Source organism: Crocuta crocuta, unplaced genomic scaffold (genome assembly GCF_008692635.1).
Source record: "Crocuta crocuta isolate KB4526 unplaced genomic scaffold, BGI_CrCroc_1.0 scaffold73, whole genome shotgun sequence".
Taxonomy (NCBI): Eukaryota; Metazoa; Chordata; class Mammalia; order Carnivora; family Hyaenidae; genus Crocuta; species Crocuta crocuta.
In genome coordinates, this window is record NW_027529443.1 from 5,193,998 (window position 1) to 5,214,549 (window position 20,552).

At 44.8% G+C, this 20,552-nt stretch overlaps 1 protein-coding gene across 1 annotated transcript; it reads right to left on the reverse strand.

Moving 5' to 3' along the window:
- Positions 1-2,516: 2,516 nt before the first annotated feature.
- On the reverse strand, positions 2,517-5,475 carry CHP2 (calcineurin like EF-hand protein 2). The gene is made up of 7 exons (XM_077760561.1): positions 5,307-5,475; positions 4,417-4,489; positions 4,229-4,309; positions 3,983-4,113; positions 3,736-3,797; positions 2,775-2,897; positions 2,517-2,580 (listed from the first exon to the last, which is right to left on the reverse strand). The coding sequence occupies exons 1-7, from the start codon at positions 5,473-5,475 to the stop codon at positions 2,527-2,529; spliced, it is 693 nt and encodes a 230-aa protein (XP_077616687.1). The 3' UTR covers positions 2,517-2,526.
- Positions 5,476-20,552: the final 15,077 nt, after the last annotated feature.

The window sequence follows — 20,552 nt, forward strand, 5'->3', positions numbered from 1 at the left end:
AACATGCCTCTAAACTGTCCAGTGGATGGGTGGAAAAACTGGGTATTTATCTGCCAATCTCCACCTGCCATTGGCTGAGAGCTGCTCCTGGGGCCATTAACTCCCCAGCACTTCAACTTGCCCCCACACGAGCTAAGTACATGCCTATGCCAGACAAAGCCCATGGGTAGAGTATCATCTGTGCTGTAGGAAGAAGCCATCGGCTTCCTCAAAAAATAAAAAAATAGAGCTACCATGGGATCCACCAACCTCAATTTTGGGTATGTTTCCAAAGGAAATGAATTTCCTATCTCAAAGAGAGAAGTGGAATCCCCTGTTCATTGCAAGATTATTTACAACCCAAATATCCACTGGCACAGATAAGTGGACAAAGAAAAAGTAGCATATGCATACAATGGAATATTATACAGTCTTTAAAAAGAAGGAAATTCTATCATTTGTGACAATGTGGATGGGCATAAACGGTATTATGCTCAGTGAAACAAGTCAGTCACAGAAAGACAAATATCATATGATTCCTCTCATATGAGGCATCTCAAAGTCAAATGCATACAGGTAGACAATAGAATGGTCATTATCAAAGGATGGGGGAGGGGGATAAGGGAAGCTATTGTTCAACAGGTATAAAGTTACAGTTATCGAAGATGAGTACAAGTCCCAGAAATCTTCTGTGCCTATAGTTAATAATATGGTTTTGTACACTTCAAAATTTGTTAAGCCAGTAGACCTCATGTTAAGTGTTCTAACCACACACACACACACACACACACACACACACACACACACACACAAATACCATAAGTGATACAAGGAAATTTAGGAGATGATGGATGTTTATTACCTTGAATCTGGTAATGGTAATATGAGTGTATACCTATGTCCAAACTCACCAAATTGTATATATTAATTATGTGCAGGTTTTTGTACACCAATTACAATTCAATAAAGCTGATATAAAATAAAAGCCACTAACATGTACAGTAAGGGTGAATGCCGAGCGGGTGGTATGCTGATAAATGTTTAACAATGGGCTCACCTCAGCAGAAAAGCCCTGATCTGTTGCATTTGCCAATGTCCATGCTGTAAACATCCCCACTACAGCCAATTCAAGCCACCAATATGATATCACTGAAAGCAGAGCTGGAAGCCATAAGCCATGGTTGACCCTCATGTATTGATACCAGAGAAGTCCAGCACAGCACTGGAAGGCATTATGGGCAGGACACAAACAGCCTCTCCTATAGGTATAGCCAGACCACTTTGCTATAGACATAGAATCTCACAGGTTTTTTTAGTTTTTTGTTTTTTAGAGAAAGAGAGAGAGAAAGAGCAGGGGAGAAGAGCATATGCGGAGAGAGAGAACCTTAAGTAGACTCCACGCTCAGCATGGAGCCCAGTGCAGGGCTCAATCCTTCGACCCTGGGATCATGACCTGAGCCCAAATCAGGAGTGGTGTGCTCAACCAACTGAGCCACCCAGGTGCCCCAGAATCTCCCAGTTTTATGTGATTTTTATACTCTATTCTGTGATGTATCAATATTTGAACATCTTATCATGAAAGAATGGAATTATTCTCCAAATCTTTGAATAATTTCATAGCCTAGGAAGATACATGTTGTTTATTACTTTTACATCATCTCTTCCCCCACCTGCCCACCACCAGCACACTGGCATGCACCCACGGAATCAGTGAAAACCCATTTAGAAAGTCAGACTTCAAAAATCCCTCCATTGGGTCAACCTAACAGTAATGGACATCTCTTGTTTTGCCTGACTGGCATCATTCCCCTTCTTCTGATCATGACACTTCATTTTTCTTGAAGCAACTACTCCTTACCCCACCCTGACTCTTCAGGCTTTATTTCCCGGCTTTAGCAGTTAGCACATGACACAGGCCAGGCCAATTAGAGCACTATGTTTTCCTGGTGTTGGGGACAAGAACCCATATAGGGCAATGACACTCTTTGTTTAGAATTACTGGAAGAGGAAATCCCTTCCCACTTGATCACTAGGCTAGTAGGGTGGAAGCCTGGAGCTGCTTGTGGCCATCCTCCCCATGAGGAAAGAGTCCTCCCCCATGAGGAAAGAGCCGTCCTGAGAATACAGCCAACACAAAAGAAAGCTGATTGAGGAATAACTGAGTCCTGATGGCATCACAGAAGCCCTTTGAAGCTAACTGTGCCTGAAGACACTCCAGATTTTTCCAGTATTCTGAAGATACTTTCAAACTTTTTAATTACATGAAGTAATTAAATGAATGAAGTCCATAAAATTCCTTTTTTACTTAAGTCACCATAAATTGGGTTTTCAGTGGTTTGCAACCACAAGATCGCTGATTCACAAATCTGAGATCAAATGAGCTAGAGTTTATTCAGTACACACTCCTCCAGCTTTCTTTCCTTGGCGCTAAATAGAGTTTAGCTTAGACACAAGAATACAGTTTACTGGGGACCTGCCTCTGCAGGGCTGAAGACAAATCCCAGGTCGAACTGGTCTGTGTAAACCAGCCAAAGGCACAAAGAGGGGTCACTTCAGGATCCGGATGCTCATTTTCTGCTCGACATCCATCTTCTCCAAGGACTGTTGGGGGGGGGGGATGGGTGGTAGTCAAGAGCCCAGTCCTCTAGGCTTTCAACCTCCTCTCCCATCCCCAAAGCCACACCCTTCCTTGGCTACCCCTCTCCTTCTGCCCACCTCCTTCCAACTGCCTTTCCCATGTCCATCTGTCCTAGGGACTCCTGACGTCAACTCCCCAGGCCTACGGGCATTCTGACCTTGGTGAACTCCAGGAAGGACACAGCCCCGTCTCCATCTTCATCCGCTTCCTGCACCGTGCGGTCGGCGATGCTCTCCAACTGCTCTTCTGTCACCTGCACCCCAACCATCAGCCGGAGGACCTGGGAGGAGCCGAGGGCACAGACATACACAAAAGGAGTCAGCCAAATCCCTCAAACCTTGCCCACATCATCCCAAATGTTACTCCCAATTTCGTAATCTCTCCCTCATCCATTTCTTCCCCCCCCGCCATATCCCCCCCCCAGTTTCTGCTACTGCTTCTCCACTCAAACCCCCACCCATCCCTCACTATTCCACACTCACCTCCACAGTATGCCCAAACTCATGACCCAAACCCAAGCTTTATAACCCAACCTCTTCCCATCCCCCTCCACAACTCCCCACTATTCCCAGTTCTTCCCATCCCCCATCACAACATCTATTCCAGAGCTTCTAAATCTCAGCACTGTTGACATTTGGGGCCAGATAACTCCTTATTGTGGGGGGAAATGAGGGCTATCCTGCGTACTGAAAGATGTTTAGCAGCATTTTTTACTTCTGCCCACTAGATGCCAGTCATACTGTCCCCTCCCCCAGGTGTGACAACCAAAAATATCTCTGGATATCCTCAAGGTCACTCAGAAGGCAAGATTACCCCCCAGTTAAGAAGCACTGATCTATTGGGTCGTCTGGGTGGCTCAGTCCGGGATAAGCGACCTACTCTTGGTTTGGGCTCAAGTCATGATCTCACGGTTTGTGAGATTAAGCCCCACGTTGAGCTCTTTCTCTCTCTCTCTGCCCCTCCCCCAATCACACTTGTGCACACAGACTCTAAATAAATAAACTTAAAAAAAGAACCTATTTCGAACCTCATACCCAACTGTTCCCTATCCCATTTCCAAACTAAACCTCACCCAATCCCTATCTCCCACTCACTCTCCCAGTCACCNTCCTTCCAACCTGTAGCATCTCGTGCCTGGAGATCTTTCCGTCCCGGTCCAGGTCATAGAGCTGAAATGCGACTGGAAGAGAATGGAGGGGGAAGAGGGTAGGTGGGTCTTCCCTGGTTCTCTTCCAGCAGAAGGTCACCCTGGAGGAGGGGTCCTCTATAGATAGGCTCGCTGTGAGAAGGAGGTGCCCGGGGCATCTCACCGGTGCAGTGTAGCTAGGGTCTCGCTTGGGGAGGAGTGGGTCCCCACAAACTCACAGCGAAGTTTGTTCATTCTGCTGTTGAGGGGTTCAGGTTCCTTGGGGTCTCGCATTCCTGGGTCCTCATCATCGACAGGTCGAAAATGAGCCAGGACCCTGACAAAGCCTGGGAAATCCAGTCGCAGATTCCTGGGGTGGGGGGGATGAAGCAGAGGCAGTGGTGGCCTGGGCCCTTCCTCTGCCTCGGTTAGCCACCCCCAACCAAGTTTTTCTCCCCATGTCCCCACCCGCAGCGAGGCCTCACCCATCAGGGAAGAAGCTGTCTATAATGCGTTCTCCCAGAGGGTTCACGGCCAGAGCCCCAATCTGCTGCAGGTCCACGCGGCTGTCGAGTAAACGGACGGGTAGGGCAAAGACCGGGGGCGGAGGGTTAAAGAGAGGAAGGGGCTCAGAGAGGCCGAGGTGGCGGGTCCGAAGGCCGGCGCCCCTCACCTCAGGTAGCCCTTCTTGTTCCTGTCCAGAGCCCGAAACCGGTGGTAGAGGCGGAGGAGACTGGCCTGCGAGACTGCGGGACGCAAGGCGGAAGGNCTGCGCCTGCTGAGCCGTCCGGCCCCGCTCGCCTCCAGCTCGCGGGCGCGGCCGCCCCAGTGGCCCCAGGGCCGAAGGCCGCAGGCCTGGCGTGGAGCCAGGCTCTGGAACCCCCGCGTGCCTCGCCTCCCACCCGCGACCCAGGCAAACAGAGAACAATGCCCGGGGTGGCGAGGTCAGAGGGGCGGCGCGAACAACGAACGGGGCGTTTCGTCCCGAGGTGGTGAGGTCGCCGGGGCCCCGCCTGCCTCACGCCCGCCGGCTCTGCGTTCTCACGCCGCGGGACACCCGACCCAAGTCCCCCCGGGCGGGGCCCCCACTCACAGCTCCCGCGGTGAGTAAGGCTGGGGGTCCCAACCTTATCATCCGCAGACAGAATCCACGTCCTTCTGGGAAGGGGCGGGGAGGGGGAAGGGGTGAGGGGGAGCTGGACCCATTCGTCCCAACCCCCGAATGGCCCAGCCTGGGGCCCCTTCCCCTGGCAGGAGGGCCTGGAAGAAGAGACATTGGAGGACCCCCAAAGAAGAGTGCAGTGAGGAGGGTCGTGAGCGGTAGAGGGGAGCTGGGTTGAGTGGGAGGATCACTGAATGCAGAAGACCTGGATGGGAATCCCAGCTATGCGATTAACCCTGGACAAGCCAGTATGACTTGGTTGCGTGTGTTTTGTTCCGTCCACACAGCACAATTGTTGATGTTTAATGGAGTCGGTGCTTAAAAATCAGGAGATTTAACTGGAAATCCAGTGCCCAGCTTCTGAGAAAAGAGAAGTTTAAGAGGCCACTAGACCCCTTTACGTTGGCTGTACCTGGAGCCCAGGTCCCATGTGTAATTGGGGCATCTCAGCCTGTCCACTGGGCACAGTCCCCGTCCGGCTTGGTCCACGTCCTTATGTACCCGGTGGTGCCTTTGGTGGAAGTTCCAGCCTGGAATACCTTGGACCTCTGGCCAGCCCTCAAGCACCATGGGAATCCACAGTCCAGAGAGGGGGGTTACAAACATCACTGTGACCCAAGCTTAATATAATAATAATGGCAACAACAGCAACAACAAAAGCTTTCTTTTTTCTAGCACTTGCCATGTGCCAAGCACTTTGTGAAACACAGTGTACATGATTAGCTCACACTCCTCAAAGCACCTGCTAGACTGCCTGCTTCCTGCTTTTACACGGTGGAGGCTGCCGGGGGGCGGCTATGAACTATTTGTAAAGCACGTATCCTCAGTGGGGGACATATCCCCCCCCAAGGGGGCAAAAAATCCTATTCTTTTTATGTATAAAACAGATCTACATATAGTGCATAAATAGATATATAGGATATCTGTGGTATTAAAATTTCATGATTACGAAGAATAGTCCAAAAAGACTCCTTAAGTAAGGGCAGTCATGAAAAAAGGATTGAGAAATTCAGCTGTAAAGGAATGGGCCCACAGGTGTCCAGTTTTAAATCTATCATTATCCCATCTTCCCCCGTCATAATAACACATTTACACAAATTTCCAACAAGAAAAAAATGTAAGCTATTTATTACAAGGGTTCAAGTTCATAGCCACCCTGGAGAGAGAGAAGCTGGAAAAGCAGTGAATCCCCAGTCGAAGCCTCCAGGCAGAGGCTTGGATCTCATCAGCCTTGAAAATATTGATCTAAGAAGTGCTTACTTCTCTTTCAGATACACCAGGGACGGCACAACTGTCATACGGAAGGCTTGATTCCCTTTCAGATGCCCCCCAAGGACTGAAGCGTTGGGGAAACCACACTGCTTCCTAATGAAGCCCAGCAACCACTCCTGTCCACAGCTGTGAGTAAGGATTAGGTTCTGAACCCAGGAGGGGCTGAGAGTCCCTGGGATCTGCAATAATCACCTCAGGCCAGTTGGGGATGTTGATCTTGGAAAGAGCTTCTCCAGCCTTAATCTCTGAGTCAGCTCTCCTCTAAGGTAAATTAGGCCAGAGAGTAATTAACAACTCCCACCCACACAGTATCATCACAAGCCTAGAGGAAGGCACTATACAAGGACCCATTCCTACTTCATGCACACAAGTAGGGTTTAAATCAACTTCACAGTATTCCCGGCCACATCTTTGTGAGGGAAGCATTTGAAGGGAAGATGTTGGGGCCCCTGGCTGGCTCAGTCAGTGGAGCATGTGACTCTTGATCTTGAGATTGTGAGTTTGAGCCCCATGTTGGGTGTAGAGATTGCTTAAAAATTAAATCTTAAAAAAAAATTAAAGGGGAGATGCTTTGGGGGAGAATTTCATCTGCAGAATTATAGGGCAATTTTTTTTTTGGTTTTTTTTTTGTTCATTCATTTTTGAGAGAGAGACAGAGTAAACAGGGGAGGGGCAGAGAGAGAGGGAGACACAGAATCTGAAGCAGGCTCCAGGCTCTGAGCTGTCAGCACAGAGCCCGACTTGGGGTCAGAACTCTCAAACTGTGAGGTCATGACCTGAGCCGAAGTCAGATGCTTAACCAACTGAGCCACCCAGGTGCCCCAGCTGAGACCATGTTCTTGTCTTGACTGTTATTCTCTGCCCCATCCTGCTTCCTTCACTCTCTTAATAAATCACACAAACAGGAATCCCTGTCTCTGGTTCTGCTTCCTGGGAACAGGGCCCAAGACAGGAACCTTAAGGAACAGAGAAGTGAGCAGGGCAGCGGGCAGGTACGACTGGAGGAGAGAGAGACAATGGAGAGGGTACATGATGCCCTCACTGGATCCCATGCTTGCAGGCAGATGCAGGACGTGGCGTCCACAGAGGGGCGACTTCCTGCACCTCTGAGCTCAGGTTGTACGGAGCCCAGCAGGGAAGTGTGACTCAGAGCTAGGCTGAGACCACACTCCGAAGGCCCATGGCCTTCGGGCACCCCAAGGGTTGGAGGCATCTGGGGCAACACTGGCATTCCTGGACAATAGTAGGCTTCTCCTGATAGCCCCTGTGCTGCAGTCATTTCTAGCAGCTACCAGTGATGCCTCCTCCTTCGCGCGAATCCCCCAGAGTTGCTTAGGCAGAAACATATGTGGATATATATGGGGGTGCCTCCTAAGAGAAAGGAATCTGTCTGAGAAGCCTTTCCCAGCAGACTTGCCCTTAGTTCTCATTTGCTGAGGTTTTAACACAGGCCCATATAAAAACAAAAAAACAACAACACAGCCACACCCCCAGGAAAGGAAATGTGTGACCCTGGCAGCACATTGGAATCACCTGCTATTTTTTAAAATGCCAGATGCTAGGGGCCCAACCTCAGGCTATTTAAATCAGAGTCCAAGGATCTAGAGTCAGTGAAAAATTACAGCAAATCTAAAAAGTAGGACTGGGTCATCTATGGGGGGTGGGGGGAAAGTGGGCATGGAGAGTGGAAGGAAAGGACAAAGGGGGTGGGCAATAGAAGGCGAGGAGAAGAGGCCACCGTGTCTCCGCCCTCCGGTGGTTTAATCGACAATTCCACACGCAGGCTCTGTTCCTCCTACTCATTCATGTGAGCGATAGTTACTGAGCAGGCGTGTCCCTATGAGGGGGTCAGAGCCGAGAACCAAACAAACACGGTCCCAGCCTTGTGCTTTTTCACTTCCTGTTATGCCGTTGATGTTCCCCCGTGTTGTGACAGGTCCTTGAAATTCATGGTGTGGGCTGCTGACCAGTACTCACGGTGTGATTATAGCACAGTTGATGCATCCACTCTCCCACTGAGGGGTATCCGGACTTGGGTCTGGAAAGCAATGCTGATATGAACAACCCTGTCCATTGTTCAGGAGCTTTTCTTGGGGAGAAGGAGCTTTTCCTGGTGCAGAAGGAGTGAAATCACTCCGTCACAGAACATGTGAATATTTAATCCGAGGAGATAGAGCCCAATTGTGCTCCAATAGACTGTGTTCCCTGGACTGCTGTATATGATTTTATGCTTTCATCCCCAATGTATAAGTGGCCCATATATTTATAATCCAAATGCTCAGGATTTGTGGAATGGCATTAAATAAGTAAAGAAAAGGAGTATTAGTGTCAGGATCAGAGGAATCTCATAGAAACATAGAATAGGCAGCTACCCAGCTCCCTCTGGAGGCAGACCATTCTCCACCCCTGCCTTCCTCTTTCTGGATATTCCTCTCTCTCCCTTTGCAGATGAGCATCCTCTAAAAGGCTCCCGGTGCCTGTCTACTCCATAATTTAGACTTGCCCTTGACTTTGTGTTCCACAGCACCAGCTCTGGCCTGGATCTCACAGTATCTCATAGTTCCACTGCTTCCCAAACTCTCCTTCCATCAGTTCAGATTTTCAGGAGAATAGATCTACTTGGCTTAGCTGGAGTCAGGCATCCATGCCTGGTCCACTCTGAGGCCAAGGAGTCTTGGTCACTTTGCAGCAAACCTGACTCCCTAGGTCCACACCTGTTGTGGGGACTCTAAGGGCTATTCCAAAGTAAAAATTACAGGTGAGGCACGCATCCCCAAAGGGTTTTCCATGCCTTCCTTTGCTCTCCCTCAACGAGAAGAGGCCACAGCAGATGTACATGGCCAGTTGGCCTCATGCAGATAAACTAGCAAGTTCTCCCTTGGCATTGGAAGGCATGAAGCAAAGGATTTAGCATACTGTCCCATCCTACCATGTAATTCTGACATGATAAGAATTAAGGCAAACAGACACTCTCATCCAGGACAATAGACTGCTCTTAAGCTGGAAGTTGAGTTCTTAAGTCAATATGCAATTCAAAAAGCAAGTGCAGGGAAAGCTATCCATTACCACAAACGCAATATATGTGGTTTTATATCTACAAACTTGCATGGTAATCCATACATCTAACTGAATAATGTATGTCAGATAATGAGATAATGAAAGAAAAGTCACTGTATCTCCTTTGACGGGTAATCTTCCTCATCTCCTGACAACAGAATTTAAACTATTAGTTTTCCTCATTTCTGGGTATATAATTGGATTCAAATAAGTTAAAACATAGGTTTGATGCAAGCAATGGGTCAAAATCTAAACACTTATACACATCTCCATTCTCATGGAAAACTCAAGAAAACTACATAAGCCAGGCAGTTTGCATGCTTCAGGCCTTGAGATACTAGGTAATGATGTTGTGAAATCATCACAATTGGCAAGACTTTTAAAAACTAAGCATCCAACTTAACTGTAGTCTTATGAAGACAAATACCACTTAAAACTACACTCAGATACCGTTTTTCATTTTTGAGTTTGGAAAAAACCCAAAAGCTGGGTAAACATTGCTGAGGCTATAGGGAGACTCTCTATCAGCATTACAAATGTATACACCCCTGGCCCAGCAATTCACCTTCTAAGAATTCACGTTACAGAGACAGTGGGGCACTTGTAAAATGGCATGGGCAAGGTTATTGGATGCAGCAGTTTTTTCCAGAAAAACCCTGGAAACCACCCAAGTTTCCATCAGGTTAAATAAAGTACCAAGCTATGAAACACAGGGAAGCTATTAAAAAGAAGAAGAAGAAGAAGAAGAAGAAGAAGAAAAAGAAGAAGAAGAAGAAGAAGAAGAAGAAGAAGATGACGATGACGACTTCCTACAAAGTGATGTGGAGAGATGACCAAGCTAGATCAGATAAGAAAAGCAAAATGCAATACAGTGTGTATCACTGTGAACAAACATGCTATCTTTCCTGTAATAAGTTGGAGAATACAAAATAAATATATGTATGCATATGCATTCATATTTGCATAAATAAACCTTGAAGATACCTAAGAAACCAGCACAAGTGGTTACCTGGAAGGTGGGAGGGCACAGTGCAACTTGGGTGGGTGGGTCACAGCAGGTGAAGGGGGACTTGTCACTTTATACTTTTTTTTTCTTTTTTTTTACTTTATACTTTTTCATCTGGTTATGTTTGGGGGATTAAATTATATTTATTTATTTATGTTTAAAGCTTATTTATTTGTTTTGAGAGAGAGAGAGAGAGAAAGAGAGCACAAGCAAAGTTTATTTATTTATTTTGAGAGAGAGAGAAAGAGAGCAGGTGAGGGGCAGAGAAAGGGAGAGAGAGTCCCAAGCAGTCCCCACACTGTCATCATGCAGCCTAACTCGGGGCTCAAACCCACGAACCATGAGATCATAATCTGAGCTGAAACCAGGAGTCAGACTCTTAATCGACTGAGCCACTCAGGCACCCCTAATTTTATTTATTTTTTAAGTAATCTCTATACCCAATGTGGAGCTTGAACTCATAACCCCGAGATCCAGAGTCACACACTCCACCAACTGAGCCAGCCAGGTGCCCCTCATCTGGTTAGGTTTTAGACCATGTGAATGTATTCCCTATTCAAAAACTGAATTATAAAACTTGTTTAGTTCAACGTAAAAAGAAATAGAGTCTAGCATCCAGAATGTAAAGTCAAACCTCTGCAGTCTGAGAGCAGAAAGTATTTTATTAACAAAATCTGATTTTAAAAGTATATTTCATCCCTAATGCTTTTCATCTATGACTATCTATATATGGGTATCATATCAAAATAATTATGTTGAATAAAAGGAGCCAGACTCCTCTCCCCACAAAAAGGTGCATCTTGGCTGATGCCACTTCCATGAAACTCCACAACATGCAAACTAATCTATAGTGACAGAAAGCAGCTCGGGGGTTGCTGGGGTGTGGAGGAGCAGGAAGTGTGGGAAGAAGCAATTACAAAGGGACACTAGGAAGCTTTTGTGTATGATGGGTATGTTCACTATGTTGATTGCATGATGGTTTTATAGGCGTATACATATGTCAAAACATATTAAATTGTGCACTTTTTTTAATATGTGCAGCTCATGGTTGATCACACCTCAACAAAGCATTTTTTAAAGTTAATGTCACCATGTCCTCAATTTTTTAAATGATTTTTTAAATGTTTATTTATTTTTGAGAGACTGAGCATGAGCAGGGGAGGGGCAGAGAGAGAGGGAGACACAGAATCTGAAGCAGGCTGTTGTCAGCACAGAGCCCAACACAGGGCTCGAACCCACAAACCTGTGAGATCATGACCTGAGCCTAAGTCAGATGTTTAACTGACTGAGCCACATAGTCACTCCTCCTCAGTTTAAAAAAAAATGTTAGTTATTTTTGAGAGACAAAGGGAAAGCAAGTGGGGAAGGGGCAGAGAGAGGGAGACAGAGGATCCCAAGTAGGTTCTGCACAGACAGCAGAGAATCCACAAACTGCGAGATCGTGACCTGAGCCACATTCAGACATTTGTCCAACTGAGCTACCCAGGTGCTCCACTATTTCCTCAATTTTTAATTTCAATTTGTTATATTCTATAACAAATATGTTTCTAATTTAGGGTGGGAATTATGTATGTAAGTTATCAATAATTTTACATACATTTGAGTGTGCATGTTCAAAAACTTTCTGGCTGAGAGAGGCAAGTGCGTGGGAAAGATTGGTTGAAGCCGGTGCAAAAGCCACATATTTAACTGCTGCACTCTACTGCCCCCTGCTGTAAGTAGGTTTCATAAGCACCCTTACTTTCATGCTCAAGATTTTTTCTTCTCTTTTTTTTACGTTTCTTTCTTTCTTTTGAGAGAGAGAGAGCGGGGCAGGGGCAGAGAGGGAGGGAGAGAGAACCCCAACCAGGCTCCATGCTATCAGAGCAGAGCCCAATGCAGAACTCCAGCTCACGAACTGTGAGAGAAAGACCTAAGCAGAAACCAAAAGTGGGTTGCTTAACTGACTGAGCCACACAGGTGCCCCTCAAGCTCAGGATTTTAATGATGAGGATGACTCCAGGGGCAAAGGACTTGTATCCACCTGGAAACAACTCTTCTAAACCACACACGTGCACACGCACCACACTTACACACACATGCATTCATACATACACATACCTGCACACCTATAACACACACATGTGCACACACTTACACACACCCATACACACACAAACACAGCAGGAAGCAGCTCTAGATCTTTTTACCACCACATCTGCCTCAACGGAGACCAGAAGAACTATTCAAAGCCATCAGTGAGAAAAAACAAAAGCAAAGTGATGAGGCCTAAAGTCAACTTCAAAACCTTTTCACAGGGAGAACGTGGGTGCAAAGGGGTCTTGGACTCTCCTACAGGCCGCCATTCCCCTTCATCCTTTCTCAGGGTAACGGAAAGACTTAAAACCAAGGCTTTTGTCAGGTACTAGACAAGAACACTTAACTCTAAGAACTGTCCTGGCCATAGTCCAAGAACTCCTTACCAGTGAGCTCTTAAGAGAAGCCCACGCTCAGGTAAGGACCTGACAGGTGCTTCTTCGCGGTTGTTTCCAAAGACTTCCAAGATGGGTGAGCCCGCTGCTTCTGTCTAGGTTTTGGTTTGGGGGGGAAATTAACATTTTCCCCCCAATGTTCTTATATTTTGTGAAGAAAATGAAACAAAACTACTATGTGTGAGACCCATCACACTTTGACGAGAAGGGCACACGGATCCGTAGGTCTGCTTCTCTGCTTGTTTTTAACCTTTTACAGAAGTATAACCAGCCACGTCCTGGTAAACTTTCAACAACCGGCTTTCCAAATGAGGTTCTGAAGTGCACATTGGTTGATTTGTAATTTACGTTAACAACAAGGAAGTGAAAAGTAACACAGCAAAGACATGTTTTGGAACTTCATTCATTCTTCCATGATGTGAACACCATCTTTGCTGAACCAGATCATAGGTTTCCAAGACTGGACGAGTATCTCCTGGATTTCTTGTATGGCATTCCCAGACACAAAGCACTTTTAAATGTAACCTGCATTATTAGCATTCGCCTCACCTTCTTCAAGCCAGGCAATCAACAACATAATCAATCAAGCCTTGCTCTGCAGCATCTGCTGACTTCCATGGTGTAAATTCTGCCACTACGGCCCATTTCAAGCTCCTGATGCGATGTCACCCAGCGTGGAGTCGGAACGCAGTGTGCAGGAGCAGTCATTACATGGGTCTTGCATCGTGCAGATACCATGGATGTGAATCATCTCAAGAACAGAGAGAACAGTAAAGTCATTAGGAAGTGATGAGTTTTCAGTCTTTATTACATCTGTCTTAAATATAATGTATTTAATTGTAGTTTTATACAATTCAATTTTTGACAATGGTTGTGATGAACTGGCAGCTCACAAAATTTTGGGAGATGTAACAACGAGCTCTCATGAACCACTCCAGCGCACGCATGAAATATACAGGAAGGAGTGCACTACAGGGGCACCTGGGTGGCTCAGGAGGTTAAGTGTGGGACTTCGGTTCAGGTCATGATCTCCTGGTTAGTGAGTTTGAGCCCCGCATCAGGCTCTGTGCTGCCAGCTCAGAGCCTGGAGCCTTTTTCGGATTCTCTCTCCCTCTTTCTCTGCCCCTCCCTCACTGTGCTCTGTCTCTCTCTCAAAAATTAAGAAACATGAAAAAAAAAAAAGGGTGCCCTGCAATCAGCCACCCATATCGAGAAACGCAGCATGACCAGATCCCCTCAAGCGGAACTCAAGGTTCCTGGCTGTCACTAGCCTCTTTTCCTCAGCTCCTTGGTGGGTAACCAGTCCTCTGACTTCAACCGCACGGCTTACTGTGCCTGCTTTTGCAGGTCCCATAAATGGAATCACAAACCTACAGTCTGAAGTGCTACCGATAGAGGCCTCTAGTGAGGCAAAGACGGAAGGCTCCGACAGAATGTTCCTTCCAAACCCGGCCCTGGGAGCTTACTTGCCTCTCTCCGCTGTAAATGGTGGGGTTGCTCATGACCCAGGGTGGGAGGAGATAGACAAATAACCGAGCACTCTATTTGAGCGTGGGTGAGTCCCCAGAGGAGATCTGGGGCCACAAGTTTCCCAGGGGAAATAGGGGTACCAAGTTTGCGCAGAGGAATCCCAGCGGGGGCTTTAACCTCAAACCCTGGTGTGGTCTGACAATGAGCTAGCTGGGCGATGAGCAATGAGGACTCCTGTCCAGATCATAACAGGCGCGGCTGTGCCCGTGGCTCCTTGATCCAGACGAGGTGAACCCCCTGAAAAACACATCAAGGGAAGCATAGAGGGAAGGAAGCACAACACAGAGGTTACGTTCTGGGACTCAGGAGTCCAGCAGAGCTAGGTTTCAATCACTGCCCCTTCATTTACTAGCTTTGTAAATGTGGGCAAATTCCTTAACTTCTCTGAAACTTTGCTCATCTGTAGAATGGAAAGAAGAAGACTCTCTCACCAGTTGGTTAACAGATTAAGTAAGATCATATATGCAAAGCAAGAAGTCATCTGTATTGTTACCAGTGGTTATTTTTATTCTCAAGGGATGAGGGGAGGACTTCTGTTTTGCTGAAATATTAAGGGCAGAACTAACAGAATATGGAAACCTGGGGATTAACACTGGTCTACATAGTATACAAACAGCTACTTTGCTTGGGCAAGGACTTATATGCGCATGAATGTGTACACACCTCACATATGTACATTGACTTTTTCATAAATAGAATAGACAAACCATTTGGGAGGAGCAGCTTTTCTTTTCCTTTTTGCCACTTTTACACCTTTATTAGTATAATATACAAATATACACACTTTAGTATACCATAGACTTTTTGTCAACAAACCAATACATTGCATTCTATATTTCTATCCATGCTTGTATAAAATAATTTACATATACACACACACAAGGTTTTACAAAAATAGGTTCCTATAATGCTCTTTTCTGTATCTTGCTATTTTTAACATAACATAAAAGTCTTCCCAAATTAACGAATATATTCTATTATTTTTGGTGGCTGCATATTACCCTAATGGGTGGATGTTCTGTAATTAGGTCAGCCATTTCTCAAAGGGTACATACTTTGTTTCTACTCATCTACACAAAGCACAATGCTGCAATAAATACCCTTATACCTCTACCATTAGAAACCTTTTAAACTATGTCTCTCTCTCTCTNGCCACCCAGGCACCCCTGTCTCTATATATTTTTTAATATAAAATATTTTATTTTGGGGGCACCTGCGTGGCTCAGTTAAGCGTCTGACTTCAGCTCAGGTCATGATCTTACAGTTCATGAATTAAAGCCCCACATCGGGCTCTGTGCTATCAGCATGGACCCTGCTTGGGATCCTCTGTCCCCCTCTCTTTCTGCCCCTCCCCTGTTCATTTTCTCTCTCTCTCTCTCTCTCTCTCTCAAAATAAATAATTAAACTTTGAAAAATATTTTATTTTTATGGGAAAGATCCCCCGGAGAGGGTTTTCCAGGCCAAGGGGGCTATGCATTTTTTCATCTTTTATTAAAAAAACTTTTTTAGGTATTTATTTATTTTTGATAGGGAGAGAGACAGAGCATGAGTGGGGGAGGGTCAGAGAGAGAAGGAGACACAGAATCCAAAGCAGGCTCCAGGCTCTGAGCTGTCAGCACAGAACCCCACGAGGGGCTTGAACCCACGAACCATGAGATGATGACCTGAACTGAAGTCAGTTGCTCAACAGACTGAATCACCCAGGCACCCCTGCATTTTTTATTCTAAATAGTTTTCAGATTGCATTCACAAAAGTCTGAAACAACTTCCATTTCCTCCAGCCCCATATAAGAGTATGCTTGTCCCGAGATCCCTGGCAGCAATAGGATTAGCCTTCTTATTTTTCTTTGTTTAGGCTTTTTACGTCTTTTTATTATGGGCATTTTGAAACATCTTGAAAACAAATAGAATAGTATAGTGAGCCCCCAAATACTCACAGCCCAGCTTTGGCAGTTATCAACATTTTGCCATTACTTAGCCTTCTTTTTAATTTTTGCAAATTTATGGGCATAAAGTGATATATGTGTTACTTTTTAAAAATCCCATTTTTGCATTTCTCTGACTGCTCATGATTTTGAGCACATTTTCACATGTTTGGAGTTGATCTTATGTGAATTCCTATTCATAGTCTTTGCATAATTTTTGGTTGTTTGTCTTTTTCTTGCCAATTTATAGGAGCAGTTTGTAGTATAGATGTTAATCCTGGTTTGTCTTCCGTCTTGCCAATATTTTTCTAATCTGCTGTTTGTTTATGGTATCTTTTGTCTTTCTAAAGTTTATCTTTTTTATATATTTTAAATATATCTGTTTTTTTTTCTTTTATAGTTCCATATTTTCTTTACTGCATAAGGAAATTCCCTCTACAACCAGCAGCACCAAATGTAAGCTAGTACAACCACTTTGAAAAATTGCTCAGCAAAATCTACTGAAGCTGAACATGCATGCATCCCTATGATCTAGCAGGTCTGCTCTTAAGTAAATAGCTGACAGAAACGCGCAGATACAGTCACTAAGAGATAAGTGCAGGAACATTCATAGCACTGCATAATAGCCAAAAACTGGTAGGAAAAACATCTAATGCCCATCAAGGGCAATTACCAGTAATTCATATAATTACTATTCATATAATAGTAATAGCAGTAATTACCATAATAGTAATTGTGGCAATTTGTGCAATGTAATACAATGCATTTTTTAATTGAAAAAAGAGCCAGCCATAGAGGAGAACATACTGTATGATTCCATTTGTATAAATATCAAAAATCAGCACAACTAATTTATGGTGTTGTAACTCAGGATAGAGGTTACTCTTAGAATGTGTCACAAGCAACCTTGTGGGGTTCCTGGTCGTGTTCTGTTTCTTGGTCTGTGTACTGGTTAAATAGATGTGTTCACCGTGTAACCTATGATTTGTATACTTTCTGTAAATTTCATATATTTTAATAAGAAATCGAGAAGATCCACTCGAAAGCCTGCACACATGGGTATTTATATCAGCTTTATTCGAAACCACAGAGATTCGGAAGTAATCAAGATGTCCTTCCATAGGTAAATGGATAAATAAACTGTGTTACATCCAGACAAAAGAATACTATTCAGTGCTAAAAAGAAAGATGCTATCAAGCCACGAAAAGACATGGCAGGGGCGCCTGGGTGGCTCAGTCGGTTAAGCGTCTGACTTCGGCTCAGGTCATGATCTCACGGTTTGTGGGTTCGAGCCCCTCGTTGGGCTCTGTGCTGACAGCTCAGAGCCTGGAGCCTGCTTCAGATTCCGTGTCTCCCTCTCTCTCTGACCCTCCCCTTCTCATGCTGTCTCTCCCAGAAATAAATAAAACATTAAAAAAAAAAAAAAAGACATGGCAGAGCCTTAGAGGCATACCATACTAGTAGGAAAAGAAGCCCATCTGAAAAGTCTGCCTACTCTGTTATGATTCCAACTACTATATGACATTGTGGAAAAGGCAAAACCATGGAGACAGCAAAAAGATGAGTGGTTCCCAGGGATTGGAGAGGAGGGAGGGATGCGCAGGCAGAGCACAGAGGATTTTGAGGGCAGTGAAAATGCCTTGTATCATATTCTAATGGTGGATACATATCATTATACATTTGTCCAAACTCATACAATGTACAACTCAAGAGTGGACCCTGACGTAAACCATAGACCTTGGGTGTCAATGATGTGTCCACAGAGGTCCATCAGTTGTAACAAAGTGGGAGATGTTGATAACAGGGGTAGCTTATGAATGTGTGGGGGCAGGGAATATATAGGAAATCTCTGGCCTTTCCACTCGGTTTTGCTGTAAATTTAAAACCGCTATAAAGGGGCGCCTGGGTGGCTTAGTCGGTTAAGCGTCCGACTTTCACTTGGGTCATGATCTCACGGTTCGTGGGTTCGAGCCCCACGTCGGGCTCTGTGCTGACAGCCAGCTCAGTGCCTGGAGCCTGTTTCAGTCTGTGACTCCCTCTCTCTCTGACCCTCCCTGCTCATGCTGTCTCTCTCTCTCTCTCCTAGAAATAAATAAAACATTAAAAAATAAATAAATAAAACCGCTATAAAAAATAAAATCTATCTTTAAAAAAAAGAGAAAGGTAACAGATGGTAGCTACATTTGTGGTGAGCATAGCATAATGTAAGGAGCTGTTGAATCACTGTGTGGTACACCTAAAACTAATGTAACATTGTGTGTGGGCCATACTTCAATTTTTAAAAAGGTAAATACAAGAGGCAGAAAAAGGGAGAGAGTAAAAAAGAATGAGGGGGAAAAGAGAGAAAGAGACATAAAGATTTACTTGCTTCTTGATAGATAATTATGCCGAGGCACTTCATAAATTTTCCATTGAATTAAAATATCATCTTTGTCATTTATTAAACTCTCACTTACAATGATATATATTTATGGGTTCTCTATTTGATCCAACCCATATATGTATCTACTTGTCAATTCCCATGCTAAAATTATATTGATATTATAGTTTAACAGTATCTTCTGATATCTGGTAACATAAGCCCCCTTCCCATCACTCTTCATTTTCACACTTTTCTCGACTATTCTTAAGCATTTATTCTTGCATATCATCTTTATGTTAGGCAAGGTTTTTAAAGCCCCGAGTTAATAGAATTTCATTATACTTATAACTAATTAGGAGAAAATTGACATTTTAATTACATGAAATCTTCCTACACAGGGTCACAGCTTTCCATTTGTTCACATTTTGTTTTATATCCTTCATAAGACTTTATCATTTTCTTCATACAGGCCCTGTGCCTTTATAGTTAAATTTATTCCTAAGCATTTTCTTTTTATTGCTATTGTGGTAGGAATATTTTTCCTGTCACTATTTCTGTTTTCTCCACTCTTTTGCTAGAATGGAGAAAGGCTATTGGCTTATGTCTATTTGTCTAGGAGCAGAGCATTTAAGAGCACAAATTGAGGTATGGAGAAGAAACATAACTTCACTTCTGTTTAACACATAACTCCATTTAACATTTTATTTTAAGCTCCCTTGGTGCCAGGGGGAAGAAATTCAGCTCTGTCTGGTTTCTCCTAGCTTTTCTCCAGGGTGGGGTTAAGTTCCATCGAGTTTGCATAATGCCAGGAGGCAAGGGGACACTGAGTCCTTGATATCATCCGTCCCACCTGGCATCTCTTGAGATGCCATTGGGTCCTGTCTCTCATGCTTACCGGTTTCTGCTGCAATTGTTCCTCTTTGTTTCTGAGCAGTCTTCCCCCCGCCCCCACTTTTCTCTCTCCTTCCCCTCTCTCCCACTCTCCCTCAGATATCTGGAAATATTCCCCCACCTCCACATCACACTAGACAGTGGGAACCTCCCTAACCATCCCCCACCCCCGCTGCCCAGACACAGCATAGAGCGTCTCCACTCTGAAGCCAGACACAAATCCCCTCTGCCCTTGATCCCACAAAGCTTCATGGGGTCATGTCTTTGGCTGAGGAAGGTGCCCTATCTTCCTCTTTGAGCCCAGGGAGGGAGGAAACGGGGAGACTTTTCCACTTTTCCATCCTCCTCATTTAATCTCTTAGGGCTAGGTTCCTGCCCTATTCAAGCACTCAAAACCTAAAAGATGCTTCCTTTTCTTTCTTTCTGTTCCTCATCCTTTCTCTGAGGCAATAAATTCAGAGCAACCTCGCCTGAATAGAAGGGCTATCAGGGAAAATGAAGCTCTGGAGGGGAAAACATTGTTACTATTTCAGCATAGTAGCCCACTAAAACATATAGGCATGTTAATGGAGATGCTCTGTTTCTAAGTGGAACCATGAATGAATTTTTTCTTATTTCTGTTTCTCCGAATCTTATACAGTTTCTACAATGTGTGATATTCATATCATCACACACACACAAAAATGATTTATGTGAGTTCATTTGCAGGTTGCCTATGCAAATCAAGTTGATTTGCATGAGAAATGACTATGAATCCAATCATAATTGACAGACGCAATGTACATTCCAAGGAAATGTACAGTTGTACGAAACATAAAGCATAAAGGAGGGTTCATTCACACCCTCAGTAGCTTGGGTTGGTTTCTACAGTGACAAGCAATCACTCGTGCTATGAATTTAGGACCATCTTGCCAATTGGGAGCCTTGGAACAGCTAAGCGTGAAGGGGCCACCAAGCAAACCAAAGATTTTATGATGTACGCATTTCTTTTTTTTTTTTAAATATTTTTTATTTCTACAAGAGAGAGACAGCGTGAGCAGCGGAGGGTCAGAGAGAGAGGGAGACACAGACTCTGAAATAGGCTCCAGGCTCTGAGCTGGCAGTCAGCACAGAGCCCGACGCGGGGCTCGAA

Coding starts and splice junctions, on each gene's coding strand:
- CHP2 (XM_077760561.1), bottom strand. CDS start 5,475: ATGGTGCTTGAGGGCTGGCCAGAGGTCCAAGGTATTCCAGGCTGGAAC. Junction 4,310..4,416: donor AACAAGAAGGGCTACCTGAG/GTGAGGGGCGCC, acceptor TTTACTCGACAG/CCGCGTGGACCTGCAGCAGA. Junction 4,114..4,228: donor GACAGCTTCTTCCCTGATGG/GTGAGGCCTCGC, acceptor CCCCCACCCCAG/GAATCTGCGACTGGATTTCC.